We start from the raw sequence: 13,949 nt of genomic DNA, 5'->3' as shown, positions 1-13,949 counted from the left end.
AAAAACGTGAAATAGTTCTTCTATTTAGCATCTTTGTTAATTGTTGAAAATTGGACACAAAATTAAACTTACGGACACACTCACTTATGTTGAGGAAGATAAAATGAGAGAATAAATCAATTTTATACAAACTCATTCACACGTAAGAGAGGAAGAGGCTTGAATTTCACAGACTAAAATTGATTTCACTCATACTCTAACTGATACATGATGGTGGTTTTTTGTAGGCAAGCAAATGGGGGTGGAAAAAATAAAAGAAAGTGCAATCCAATTAGCTACTAGTAGTTCTATATGATTCTTTGTAAGTGGGTGGAAAAAAATCTTAAAAATGAAATTTCTAGCCATTTCTCCACTCTTCCAATAGTGGTGCTATTATTTTTAAAAACTTGATTTAAATATTTTTTTTAACCAACACTAATTAAATCGTTTCCTACAGTATATCCATTTATTACGACCCGTAGTTCATTAAATTTTCTCAGAGATGAGGTTGAGAGAAAATTAAGCTTTTGCCTCAGAATATTCATGATAACACTAGTTATAAAGGGAAAAGAACATTAGTTTTTTTTTTATGTTCCCAGTTATAAAGTGTGTTAGTAATTAATAACAACTTTTTAATACATATTCTTTTGTGTTTATCACTTTTCACAGTTTATTATACTATCATAATGATGGAACATTTCGTCCAAAATAGACAAATGGTGATTTCCATAAAAGGAAATTATAATTCTGTTAATTTTTATTAATCAATTATCGTTTAAAAATATCTCTGCACCGCATGACACACTTGAATATTAATTTCGTGCGATTCATGCTCATTGTTTAATTTCATACTAAATAGCATACCTCATTACCATATATTTTAACAGTACGAAAAAAGTATTGAACCAAAAAACAAGAAAACCAGAAACAAGAAATCAACCACTTCTCTTAATTTCTGTCATTTTTTATTTATTTAATTTTGTACCAACAAGGAATACGTACACATTCAATTGATTTCGTGTAAACCGGTTCGTGACACCATATAGCAATTCTCAGGTGGGCATCACTTTGTGTTGACTTGCATCAGCAAAGTAAAAGTACCGATCATTTAGATAAGGCAGAACCATTCATGAACATTTAATTTAGATCTGCTTCTTAAAATCGAATCGACCTTCTGAATTAATCTAAACCAATCTATCGTCTATCTGTCGTCTGAGCCACATAAGAAACCTAAGGAATTTAATGTGAAACTACCAATAATTGAAAATCTGGTTGTGTGTCTCAATCACAGTATTATCTTTACATGCAGTAGAACAACTCATACATATGATACCAAGTCTTCACGGAAAAATATCAGCACCCTCATAAATAACAAGCAACAGATCAAACTCCTCCATATTCCACGCCCAAATCTTTTAAATAAATTTTCTCCAAATACCATTCACACAACAACATCGATTTGTAATACCATGAAGTTTTTTTCAGCAATAGAGTTTCTAAGTTCATTTCTTGTGCTGATGTTCTTCTACCCTTTTTGCCACTCACTCGACAACACCATAACCATAAACCACCCCATTAGAGACGGCGACGTTTTGGTCTCCAACGGTTTAGGAAACTTTGCGCTCGGTTTCTTCAGCCCGCGAAACTCCACAAACCGTTACGTTGGGATTTGGTACAACAAAATCTCGGAACAAACGGTTGTGTGGGTTGCCAACAGAGACACTCCTCTTAACGACACTTCCGGTGTTCTCAAAATAAGCAACAACGGAAACCTTGTACTCCACGACAACAGCACCCGAAGCCTCAACCCGGTTTGGTCCTCCAACGTTTCCATTGAATCCACAAATAACATTTCAGCCAAGCTTTTGGATACAGGAAACCTAGTTTTGATCCAAACCAACAACAACAACATTCTATGGCAGAGTTTTGATTATCCCGGGAACACTATGCTTCCGTTCATGAAACTCGGGTTGAACCGGAAAACCGGCCTGGACCGGTTCCTAGTATCTTGGAAATCTCCAAACGACCCGGGAACTGGGAACATGACTTATAAGATCGACCCAACCGGGTTTCCGCAATTGTTTCTCTACAAAGACAAAATCCCTTTATGGAGGGTCGGGTCGTGGACGGGTCAGAGATGGAGCGGGGTGCCCGAGATGACACCGAATTTCATCTTCACCGTTAACTACGTCAACAACGAGAGCGAGGTCTCCATAATGTATGGAGTGAAAGACCCCAGCGTTTTCTCGAGAATGGTGCTGGACGAGAGCGGCCATGTGGCAAGGTCCACGTGGCAGGCTCATGAACATAGGTGGTTTCAAATATGGGATGCGCCGAAGGAGGAGTGCGACAACTTCCGACGGTGCGGGTCGAACGCGAACTGCGATCCATACCACGCGGACAAGTTCGAGTGTGAGTGTTTGCCCGGCTTCGAACCGAAATTCGAAAGGGAATGGTTCCTTAGAGACGGGTCGGGTGGGTGCGTGAGGAAGAGTAATGTGTCCACGTGTCGGAGCGGGGAGGGGTTTGTGGAGGTGACACGTGTGAAGGTACCCGACACGTCGAAGGCGCGCGTGGCAGCAACGATTGGGATGAGAGAGTGCAAAGAGAGATGCTTGAGGGATTGTTCGTGTGTGGCTTACACGAGTGCCAACGAGAGCTCTGGAAGTGGGTGTGTTACTTGGCATGGAAATATGGAAGACACTAGGACTTACATGCAAGTGGGACAAAGTTTGTTCGTGCGAGTCGACAAGCTTGAGTTAGGTACTCTCCTTATTTCTTACTTTAATATCAAAATTATCTTATAACTTATTCATCATTATTTTTTGCTAACAATAAATAGTCCATCATTGTTATTACTCATTTGAGTTTCTAATCAAAATTTTAAAAATCAAATAAATTATAGTATAATTAATTTTTGTCTCAGTTGTCTGACTAGCATAATCAAACTATAATCACGTTTTATTTTCTAATCAAATATAGATAAAAAAAATCAATCAAGATATTTTGGAAACTAAAATAAAATATTTTTAATTAAGATATTTTAAAATTTTCAATTTTTATTTAATAACAAAAAAAGTTAGTAACATCCTTTCTCTCTCTGGTGTGATAGTAATTTCCTCTCTTGTGTGTTGTTTGATATTAATTGTGATATAAAATATGATGTTTTGTGCATGTATGTTATAAAAAATTATGATAGAATTTTTGAATTATATAATTTCTATTTTTATTAGTTTTTTAATATTTTTTTTATAGCTAAGTTTATTACTAAAGTTTCACAACTCACATTTACTTTAAACTTTCGAGTTGGATAACCTTTTATATATATATATATATATGTCATTATTTCTTTTACTTATAATATTTGTGCACTTGGATTTTGCAGCTAAATATGCAAAACATCCGTATGGTTCTCTAGGCAAGAAGGGGATGGTAGCAGTTTTAACCGCTGCTATTTTCTTGTTTTTGTTGTTGGCGATCACTTTCGTGTATTGGTTTGTTAAAACAAGGAGACAAGGTTAGTTGAATTATTTTTTTATCAAACTTGGTGTTCTTAATTCTATTAACATTTTTTTTTTACTGCCTTAATTCTAATAACATGGTCAAATGTATTTGTTTCCTTGTTTGATGGTAGGAATAAGAAGGGATCGCAAGTATTCCTTTCGTCTTACCTTCGACGACTCAACCGATCTACAAGAATTTGACACTACAAAAAATTCAGATTTACCATTCTTTGAACTTAGCTCCATAGCTGCTGCAACAGACAATTTCTCTGATGCTAACAAGCTTGGCCAAGGAGGTTTTGGTTCTGTTTATAAGGTAGCCATTCTTCTTTAACAAGTCACAAATTCAACAACAATTTGCACTTTTTTAAATGCCTAGTACCCATGTTGTCACCTCCAAAAGTTAAGGAATATCTTTACACTTCACTTAGAGTTGCATTAGTCACAGAATTTGCCAAGCAAGTAATGTGTATTATAATATTGGCAAAGGCAAAGTGCCAAAGTGTTAAGTTTACCTTGGATTGTGACTTCAGGGTCTATTGATTAATGGAATGGAGATAGCAGTGAAGAGACTGTCAAAGTACTCTGGACAAGGCATAGAAGAGTTTAAAAATGAGGTTGTTTTGATCTCAAAGCTCCAACACAGAAATCTTGTGAGGATCCTAGGTTGCTGCATTCAAGGAGAGGAGAAGATGCTAATCTATGAGTATTTGCCAAACAAAAGTTTGGACTCCTTAATTTTTGGTATGTCGTGTTTTCAACTTTGCTGCTTAGTGCTTGAGCTCTCACTTTGTACCAATAAATAGTCATATAGAGTGACATCTTCATACATCAAGTAACAACGATTCATCCAATATGCTTCACTCTTGATACCTTGAATTTTTGGTCCAGATGAATCGAAAAGGTCGCAACTAGACTGGAAAAAACGATTTGATATCATCTGTGGGGTTGCTAGAGGGATGTTATACCTCCATCAAGATTCGCGATTGAGAATCATTCATCGAGACCTAAAAGCCAGCAATGTCTTGATGGACTCTTCATTGAACCCCAAAATTGCAGATTTTGGTATGGCTAGAATATTTGGTGGGGACCAAATTGCAGCAAACACAAACCGCGTTGTTGGAACCTAGTAAGTATTCAACAACACTTACAGTCACATGACATTAATTAGTTTCATTTCATTATACGTTACTTAGATTCCCATGCCGATTTAAAAGCTATTTAAACACTACATAAGTAAATAGTTCACTTCTAGAATCCACCTATCTCCTAATTTCACATGATTAGTAAAATAAGATATTAATGATTTCAGTTTTGTTTTGCTTTGTTAGTGGCTATATGTCACCAGAATATGCCATGGAAGGACAATTTTCTGTAAAGTCTGATGTATACAGCTTCGGAGTTTTACTTCTAGAGATCGTTACAGGCAGAAAGAATAGTGGTCTATATGAAGACATTACCGCCACAAATTTAGTTGGACATGTTAGTATTTTTATGAGAACTATGATCCAATTTAAATGTGCCCTTTAGTAATCCAATTAACCTGGTAACTTTCTATTAATGTAGATATGGGATCTATGGAGAGAAGGGAAAACCATGGAGATTGTTGATCAATCATTAGGAGAGTCATGCTCTGACCATGAAGTCCAAAGATGCATCCAAATTGGTCTTTTATGTGTGCAAGATTATGCTGCTGACAGACCATCTATGTCAGCAGTTGTTTTCATGTTGGGTAATGACTCAACTCTTCCTGATCCAAAACAACCAGCATTTGTTTTTAAGAAAACTAATTATGAGAGTTCAAATCCTTCAACCAGTGAAGGAATTTATTCAGTAAATGATGTAAGTATAACTATGATTGAAGCTCGTTGAAGGCCAAGGCTTTTGGATAGTATATGTGGAAAGCCTGTATGCTATTGTATGATGCTATAGTATCATGAATCCAAACAATAATAAGGTTTGGCAAAATATTGTATATGACATTTCGCATATTATCCAGTTTAGAACGATGATGTAAAAATCAAGAATAATAAAGGGGTGAGGTTAACCCCATTTTACTTCAAGTTGTATAACTACACTGCTCTAAGTATATTTTTGTATAAACAAAAACTGTAAATCTCGTTAATAAGAGTATGCATTATTGTTACTTCTTTCATTTTTCAAAATTTAGAAATTAATCTAAAGCTAAACTGTAGTTGTAGGATGTAATAAAGCTACCACGCAATAACTTAAAAAAACAAGAGGAAAATGAATGTTACTTGTATGTATGGTAGTTAACATTATATCCTTTAAATGAAAGAGTAAAACCTGTCATATTATGGTTCACTTGGGATTACCTTCGAACTTCAAAGTTGGAAAATTGTTTCTCTTCAATAAATCCATGGTTTCTAGGTCTATTACTCTTTCTAGAACCTCCATGCCACCATAATTTCAATAGATATCAGTGCCCAAAATTTCATTTATTTATTTTACAAGACCATAAAGTGATTTTAAGTACACTAGCTAAGCTAGTGGCTAGAAAGCACGGATCAAAAGATATTGTTAAAATGTTACACATGTACAAGCATACCCAGTAAAAAAAATCTACAGCATACTAAACAACTCTAAAACCTATAAGTGCCACCAAATTCACATTTGATGGGAAAGTGTGAAGTGTGAACCATGTATATATCTGAGGTAGCTTTTAGCGAGCACTGATGATAGTAGTTGTTACTTCATTGATTGAAGATCCTCCTCCTGATGTTGATGACTCAGGCAAATCTTGGTTCTCATTGAATAAAAATGCTGGCTTTTTGGGTGGGGGAAGAGTTGTTTCATTGCCTAGCATGAAAACAACTTCTAACATGGATGGTCTATTGATGGCATTTTCTTGCACACACAATAGACCAATTTGAATGCACCTCAGAACAAGGGCTGAAAGCATAGTTGTTGCATATTGAGTCAATAAGAACCCTTTGTGAGACTGACAGCAAATAATAATGAACATAAAGAACAGGGGATATCATTGAAAGTAAATCACGTACCTTTGCTTTTTCTCTTCCAAAGGTAATACACACCAGAGAAAAGAATGACACTTGCTAATACAGTAGCAATCAGCATTGCAACCATCCTCTTTTTACCAAGTTTCTTTGATTTTTTGTTATAATTTGTTGAGAGGAAGAAACAAGTTCAAATAGGTTCAAGCAGAACCCTAAAATATATACTAAAATATACTAATATACATGGATCAAATCATAAAGAAAAAAATATAGTGGGAGGGAGGGTGTACCTAGTTCAACAACATCAACACGGACAAATAAATCTTGGCCTTGATCACTAAGTTTTTGTATGTCTATCAAATTCCCATGCCATGCCAAGCACCCACTCCCACCATTCCTCACCTCAAGAACTGAATATGCAGGGCAAGAACAATTTCTCAAGCATTCCTTCTCACACTCTTCCAAACTCAAACCCCTTGTGGGAATTGCCACAGAGGTATCAGGAATCTTCAAGCCTTCAACTTTGGCAAAGCCTTCTCCATTCCCACAAAGGGATACTCCTGGCTTCCTCACACACCCTCCTGATCCATCTCTGTTCTCATACCAATCATGTGGAAATTTAGGCTCAAAACCAGGTAGACAAGTGCACCTAAAGTCCTCAAAGTTCAAAGAGTCACAGTTACCGTTTGATCCACAGGTTCCATAGTTATCACACTGATTTGTTGGTTCAGACCAGTACCTTTTCCATTCACTCTTTTGGTTATCCCAAGTGAATACTTGAAAGAAACCAGATTGCTGAACTACTATCCTAGGGATTATGGAATTATCAAACATGTTGTATGAGAGTTGCTACTTGGTTGTCATCTTCAGTAAAAGAAACGTTAAAAGTTAACATATCTCTTTTCATGTTGGGTATACCCATTAGTAACTCACCATTCCACGATCCAACCACTCCACAAGGGAGAGTTCTGGTAGTACAAGAACAACTGTGGTTTCTCACTAGTACTGCTGAATCTCAGTGTATAAGAACCTGTTCCAGCCAGGGTCATCATCTGTCTTCCATGATTGGAGGAACCAACTCTGATTAGCTCTTCTGTCAAAACCAATTCTTAAATATGGAATCAAGGTGTCTGTGGGATGATCAAAGCTTTGCCAGATGAGAGTTTTGGTTTTGGTGTTGTTTAGAATCAAAACAAGGTTTGCTACGTCTGAGAGTTGAGCTATGACGTTGATGGTGGTGGTGTTTGATTTGGTGGCTGAAACATTGGTAGACCAAATGGGAATGGTGCTATAGTTGGTTTCCCTTTGGGTCGATTGAGAGAACCCCAGAAGTGTTATTGATGGGACTGTTTCTGTTTGCAACCCAAACCACGGTTTTTCAGGCAAATTGTTGTACCATATTCCCACATAGCGTGTGTTGGACTTGCTTGGACTGAAGAATCCAAGAGCAAATGTTTTTTGGCTTTGGAAACAAGAACCTCGCCATCTCTTATGGCTTCGTCAGCAGATATGGTATCAGAAAAAGAGCAAAATGAGAAGCTAAAGAGTAGAATCAAAGAGCTTAGCAAACAAATGTTATGAATATGATTTTGGTGCATGACAAAGCTTGGCATATTTTTAGCACAGTGCATGGAGTCGCTCTTTCATATTCCCCTCGTACATTTTATGAGGAGAAATACTAGTTTGTAGAATAGAGATGTCAAATCAAATGTGCTCACACTCCTTCATTCTAATTTTTCTCTCTAGCAGATTCATGTACTCACAAGACTTTGACTTGGATTGAGGACTACTAGACTTGGAAATAAAATCATTCTTTCTTACAACATTCTGTCTTCTCATTAGATTGTCGTGGAGGCTGCTGATTGCATGGGCAACAAAGGCCGTACCTAGGACGTCACTCTTTGGAGGCCAACAAATAACTGTTACATACTACCTCTAGTCGAATTTACAAACAACAAGTGTCCTGTAAAAATTTATACTACACTTTTGCTTATAAATAGGACGAGGTACTATTTTACAAGATTGCCTTGCACCAATTACAGGAAGACATATGACGTTTTCTGTTTAAGAATAACAGATTTTTATGATGGGGTAATGGATTAATATAATTAATAATTGATTTATCTCAAATCCAACGATTGCAAACAATGATCGAAGAAAATATGTTTTGTCTAACATAACTTCTAAGAGAGATCAACCTTAGTTCGTAAGCTCGAATTATAATAAAAATTTATTTTATAAAAAACATTAGTCTGTAGAAAATTGGGTGATACGTAAAGGATTAATTAGCTATAAGTGGGGATGTAACAAAATTTGATGTGAAATTATAAGATTATTATTATGTAAATAATTTAGGCCTTGCGTCTAATGTGTGTGCTCCACTCTAATCCTTTTTCTCACCCTATTGGTATTGTGATTGACTTCACTTGGAGGTTTCAATATTTTCACGAAAACTCCTGCTGTCTGCCTAATGTATATAAGCCTAATTACGCGTGGGTTTGTTGGCCGTAAAGTCAATTTATTTTTTGACTATATTATGTGCTAAATACATGTATGAGGAAAGCAGTCCTTGACTTTACTACATGTTATTTATACATATATACACGCAACTATTTCTTCAGTTTTTTCCATCTTGTCTGCGATACTGTTTCGGAGTGTAAACCTATATGAAAAAAGAAACAACTATGGCCAGTATCATCATAAAATGAGTTTTAATATTGGTTGTTCTCAAAATTTAAGATCGTTTTGGTAGCGAATGCAAAATTAGTTGATATAAAAAAGGTTTCTTATACTATATAGTACAATTTAACGAAGGCATCTCTAACATATTACACACCAGAAAAAGATCATACTATATAAAAAAACATTGCAACTATCAGATGAAGGATTAACTTCAAAGAATTTTTGTAAATATACTGTTGTGCTATATTGGATGAGGTAATGCTCCTTTTACTACCTGGCATCTAGCATTGTGACAGTGACTTGGTTCACAGTGCATGATTCTTCTTGTTTACTTGAAGAAGAATCAGTTTCCATAGGATTCCTTCCTAGACAAAATCCAGGGTTTTTGGGTTGTGACATTGATGCAGTGTCACTACTCAGCATCAAGACCACAGAAGCCATTGTTGGCCTATCTTCCGCACGCTCTTGCACGCATAAGAGACCGACTTGTATGCATCTAAGAACTTCAGATTCTGAATATGAATTGTCGATCGACGGATCAATCAGTTCCAAAGCATTTTCTTCTTTCCACAGCTTCCACGCCTACAATACAAGAAAGCACAATCAGTTAACAAATAGTAGGACATTATGTTATAACCAAGTAACATACTAATAAAAGAGTTTCCACATACATGCCCTAGAAGATTCAATTCTTTGTTCGCGGAATAGAATCCTCTGTTCTTTTTTCCACTTATGATCTCCAGCACAAGAACCCCAAAACTAAAAACATCAGATTTTACTGAGAAGATCCCATCCATAGCGTATTCAGGGGACATGTAACCACTGCATATAAGAAAAAAATATATTTATAAATAGTAAATATCGCTATGTTCCGATTTTATTTTATTTTTGTTAAGTACTAGTGTGCGTGATGAAATTATTGCATGATCCAGGATCATCATCATTTCCATCAATCTCCACGTGACATGTAAGTAAACATTATTAATTCTTTCTGGTAAATTGAAAATCTTGGTCACATTTCACGTAAAGATTAGTTGGAACTATGGACACGTGATGTTCCTAGACCATGTAATGATTTCTCGCAGTGACATGTTACTGTTACTTAGTATACTCACTATGTTCCAACAACTCTCATGGTATTTGCTTCTGTCTGATCGGTGCCAAAAATTCTAGCCATCCCAAAGTCTGATATCTTTGGGTTCATCTCTTTGTCAAGTAGAATGTTGCTTGCCTTGAGATCCCTATGGATGATCCTAAATCTGGAATCTTGGTGCAAATAAAGGAGCCCTCTAGCAATTCCACATATAATGTTGAATCGCCTTTGCCAATCCAGTGAGGATCTTTTTGTTTTGTCTGGATCATGATTTATTATCAATATCAAGTGTTTGAAATTTGAATACGCATTTAGAATCAGAATGTTGAAATAACTCACCAAACAAAATGGCATCAAGGCTTCTATTTTCCATGTACTCATACACTAGCATCTTCTCATCCATCTGAATGCTGCAACCAAGAAGCCGAACAAGATTTCGATGTTGAAGCTTGACAATTAACTTGACCTCGTTCTTAAACTCGTCAATTCCTTGCCCGGAATTTTTTGATAATCTCTTCACAGCAATGTTCTGACCTTCCATCAACCTGCCCTGGTATAACCACAATTATTACTGTTATGATTTAATGAATGACAAGTGAATTTTTTAGGACCTATTGTGGTTGCAGCCATAAAAACAACTCACTTTGTAAACAATACCAAAGCCTCCTTGTCCAAGTTTGTTTTCATCAGAGAAGTTGTTTGTAGCCATTGTTATTGTGTTAAAATCAAACAATGGTAACTCTAGGTCATCCATGTTACTTTCACCTGTCTGTTCTCTGTTACTTGAAAACACTCCCTCATTCATTAACAAATCCTGACTTCTTTCTGAAAAACCTGGTTTTGAAACCAAGAAGCAAGAACATTTCATCAAACTGCATATATAGTTGCAATTTGCATTCATATGTGGGACACTAATTGTGATGTATTACCTCTTTTATCTGTCTTCCATTTCAATATACACTGCAATTTCCTCTTCTTCCACAAGATAAAGATGGCCAATGCCAATAGTATAAAAGCTGCAACGCCAACTATAATGCCAACAGCCTTAATTGTATCACTTGTCTTGTGAGAACCACCTTCAATCCCTATGTCATCTGAGAAATAGTTTTTTTAGTTGAGATATTCACTTTACATTTGGTCAAGTTGTTAAAAAGAAATATTAGTTTTTTAGCATTGAGAATTGAGATGAGCAAGTACGAAGTAATTGATAACTAAACTTGAGCAAGAAGACTAGTGCAGACATAAAGGCATGTCAAACTTCTAGGTAACCAATTTAAAACAAACCAATAAGCTCCTTAAAAAGGAAAAAATGCTATGATTTGGTTTTAAGTACAGGGGAACACATTCATGCTGCTTGCAAAAGGTATGTGTGTGAAATTAACAGTATTATATTTGCCAAAGAAGCTAGAGAAGGAAGCCAATTAATTTCAAACTGATTCTACTTTTTTCCTTTTTTGTCCTTGTAAAATCAAATCCACTCTTATATTTTAATCATAGGTTTATTTTCTATTAAAAAAAACAGTCACAAAAGGGCTAAGAAGAAAAATGGGGATAGAATTTTTGTTTTTCATAATAGAACTTAGACTCACGTTTGAGGAAGATGTGTAACTTTCTGAAGACACCTACTCCCACCCAAATGGATAGTTTTTCCCCTTTTGGTTGCCACCACAGAAGGTGGTGGGCTCCATTTTATTCGCCAAATCCCTTCCTTAAGATGATTCAAACATTTTTCCTCAGTCATTAACCTTTTTCCAATTGCTTCTTAATCCCTCCTTTCCTTTTTGTCAAATTTCAATAGGACATGCTTGCTCTTGACAAGATAAGATGTGACTTCAGCAAAATTGTGATCATGTATTTATTACGAGTAGTCACATTATGGTTGAAGTATGACGAACAAATAGAACACCACTATTTAATTTAGTTTCGATAAGTGTGAATGGAAAAGTATTATCATACAACATAAATGCAAAAATTATATCCTTCTTTAGAGTTTTCTTCCAATAGAATTTGAAACATAATTAGCTCACCACACAATAGAAGACTAATTTATTGCATTAGACATAGCCCTATTAGTTAATCTTCCTTTAGTAAACATATAAAATAGTATAAAATGAAATGCAAAGAGCATGGGAATAACTTATAACACTATCTTTTGCATCAAGTGTGCGAAGGAAAGCATAGGGTAAAAAAGTGCAACAGGTGTGGCCCAATGGAACCTCAAAAGTCAAAAAGGTTGGGCCACGTCCCAACTCCCAACAATATAGAGCCGAACATTTAAAACATTTAAATTAAATTCAGAAGGTCCATTGGACCAAAAAATTTCACTGGGACCACGTCACCTTCATGGACATCAGTTACGAGAACGAAAGCACTTATAGTAGGCCCACAAAACTTTAACTAAGTCCTTTAATTATGCATTTTAACTTGATTAACTCACGCAACAAATTAAGGCTAGGGACGGCACACTGGAGCCATGCAGTTTAGCACTCGTTAACAAACATCACATACGAGTTTGGCTGTCGTCATCACCCTTTTTTTTCTTTCTATAAAGGTAGTTCATCCGTCTTGGTTGAGAATAAAAGTGAGTGAACCAAAATTCGTTCCAATTTAGTATATGCAAAAATGTCAATTGGATATGTGTTGTGACTTGTGAGACTATCCATATTTCATTATTACTTTTATAAAAAAAGTATTATTGTTTAATTAGAAATTATAATGAGTATGACTTTTATGTATTTTTTAAAAAAAGTAAATAAAATTTCTATATATATATATATATATATATATATGTGTATATGTGTGTGTGGTATTATAATAGGTTTATTGACTTTTATAAAAAAAAATATTACTTAAAAATTATACTTATCATAATTTATGATTAATTTACAGTATAAAGTATAAGTTCAATATAGAGAAATTAAACTCAAATATCAATACCTCCATTTCACAATAAGTTATTTTAAAGGTTTTTATACAAGAATAAAGAAAAATAATAAACAATTTAATGGATTAAACAATTTATTCAAATATCTTTATTAGTTTTCGAAAAGTTAATGGACTTATCACTCAAAGATCATCATGCTAGCTAATTGTCAAGTTAGGATAAATAAAATTGAAACAAGAGATGCCAAAAAATATATTTTATGTTTTTCATATTTTATTTTTAAAAAAAAATCAATAAAGCTTAGCATTCACAATCACACCACACCACACAACAAATGATCTTTCATCTTCCAACAAGAAATAGAGGATGGTTAGCTTCCTTCATTTGGAAGCATTTCTAAGTCCCTATAATTATATTATGGGCCACCAATGCATCTGCCACAAATCTTATGAATAGCATTGTCAAGGTTGGTGAAGCAGTAGCCGCTTGAATCTTAGGTGGCTACTAAGTGTGACGGCAACAGCGACACAAGCCAAGTGAAACAAGGAGCATCAGCAGCACCAGTGTGATCAGTATGTGAAGGATGTAACTAATGCACTAGCAGTTTTGGGCGAAAATGGTTATGGTTTATTTGTTTGTTTTTTTAGGATGATGTCATTAAGAACTTGTATGTTAGGAAGAAGATGCTCTGTCATGAAAACCTGTCATAGGGGTAGTTATCATTCTAGTAGCGGTTATTGTAGTGGGGGTGCGATTATTGTAGTGGTTATTATAGCGGTTATTGTATATAAAAATCACTGATGAACGTATATATGCACTTCTTTATATTA

General features: G+C 35.3%; 2 protein-coding genes and 1 pseudogene across 3 annotated transcripts in view; 1 reads left to right on the top strand and 2 right to left on the bottom strand.

The window, feature by feature from the left end:
• Positions 1-934: 934 nt before the first annotated feature.
• On the top strand, positions 935-5,625 carry LOC100812814 (G-type lectin S-receptor-like serine/threonine-protein kinase At1g11410). Its single transcript, XM_003532519.5, has 7 exons — positions 935-2,742; positions 3,365-3,496; positions 3,614-3,798; positions 4,016-4,226; positions 4,374-4,611; positions 4,814-4,964; positions 5,049-5,625. Exons 1-7 carry the CDS (start codon positions 1,449-1,451, stop codon positions 5,352-5,354), a joined length of 2,517 nt encoding a protein of 838 aa, XP_003532567.1. The 5' UTR covers positions 935-1,448; the 3' UTR covers positions 5,355-5,625.
• A 246-nt stretch (positions 5,626-5,871) lies between these two features.
• On the bottom strand, positions 5,872-8,700 carry LOC102661641 (G-type lectin S-receptor-like serine/threonine-protein kinase RKS1; annotated as a pseudogene).
• Positions 8,701-9,154: 454 nt separating this feature from the next.
• LOC106799702 (receptor-like serine/threonine-protein kinase SD1-7) overlaps positions 9,155-13,949 on the bottom strand; it is a 9,509-nt gene continuing 4,714 nt past the window's right edge. Inside the window, exons 3-8 of one of the 2 annotated variants that reach the window (XM_014778718.3) lie at positions 11,165-11,329; positions 10,879-11,069; positions 10,575-10,785; positions 10,258-10,495; positions 9,814-9,964; positions 9,155-9,724 (exon numbers count right to left, since the gene is read on the bottom strand). In XM_014778718.3, the coding sequence (XP_014634204.1) occupies positions 9,413-9,724; positions 9,814-9,964; positions 10,258-10,495; positions 10,575-10,785; positions 10,879-11,069; positions 11,165-11,329 (1,268 nt within the window). In that variant the 3' untranslated portion in view covers positions 9,155-9,412. Of the gene's footprint in view, positions 9,725-9,813; positions 9,965-10,257; positions 10,496-10,574; positions 10,786-10,878; positions 11,070-11,164; positions 11,330-13,949 lie in introns of those variants that run through there. The other variant, XM_014778719.3, reaches the window with a different exon arrangement.

The sequence above is a fragment of the Glycine max genome, chromosome 8 (genome assembly GCF_000004515.6).
Source record: "Glycine max cultivar Williams 82 chromosome 8, Glycine_max_v4.0, whole genome shotgun sequence".
In the NCBI taxonomy this organism is placed as follows: Eukaryota; Viridiplantae; Streptophyta; class Magnoliopsida; order Fabales; family Fabaceae; genus Glycine; species Glycine max.
This window is presented reverse-complemented; position numbering and strand designations above follow the sequence as displayed.

Bases quoted from the DNA above. Each gene is read 5' to 3' on its own strand.
- LOC100812814 (XM_003532519.5), top strand. From the start codon at position 1,449: ATGAAGTTTTTTTCAGCAATAGAGTTTCTAAGTTCATTTCTTGTGCTG. The intron at 4,612-4,813 runs GTAAGTATTCAA...TTGCTTTGTTAG, and splicing joins AACCGCGTTGTTGGAACCTA to TGGCTATATGTCACCAGAAT. The intron at 4,965-5,048 runs GTTAGTATTTTT...CTATTAATGTAG, and splicing joins CCACAAATTTAGTTGGACAT to ATATGGGATCTATGGAGAGA.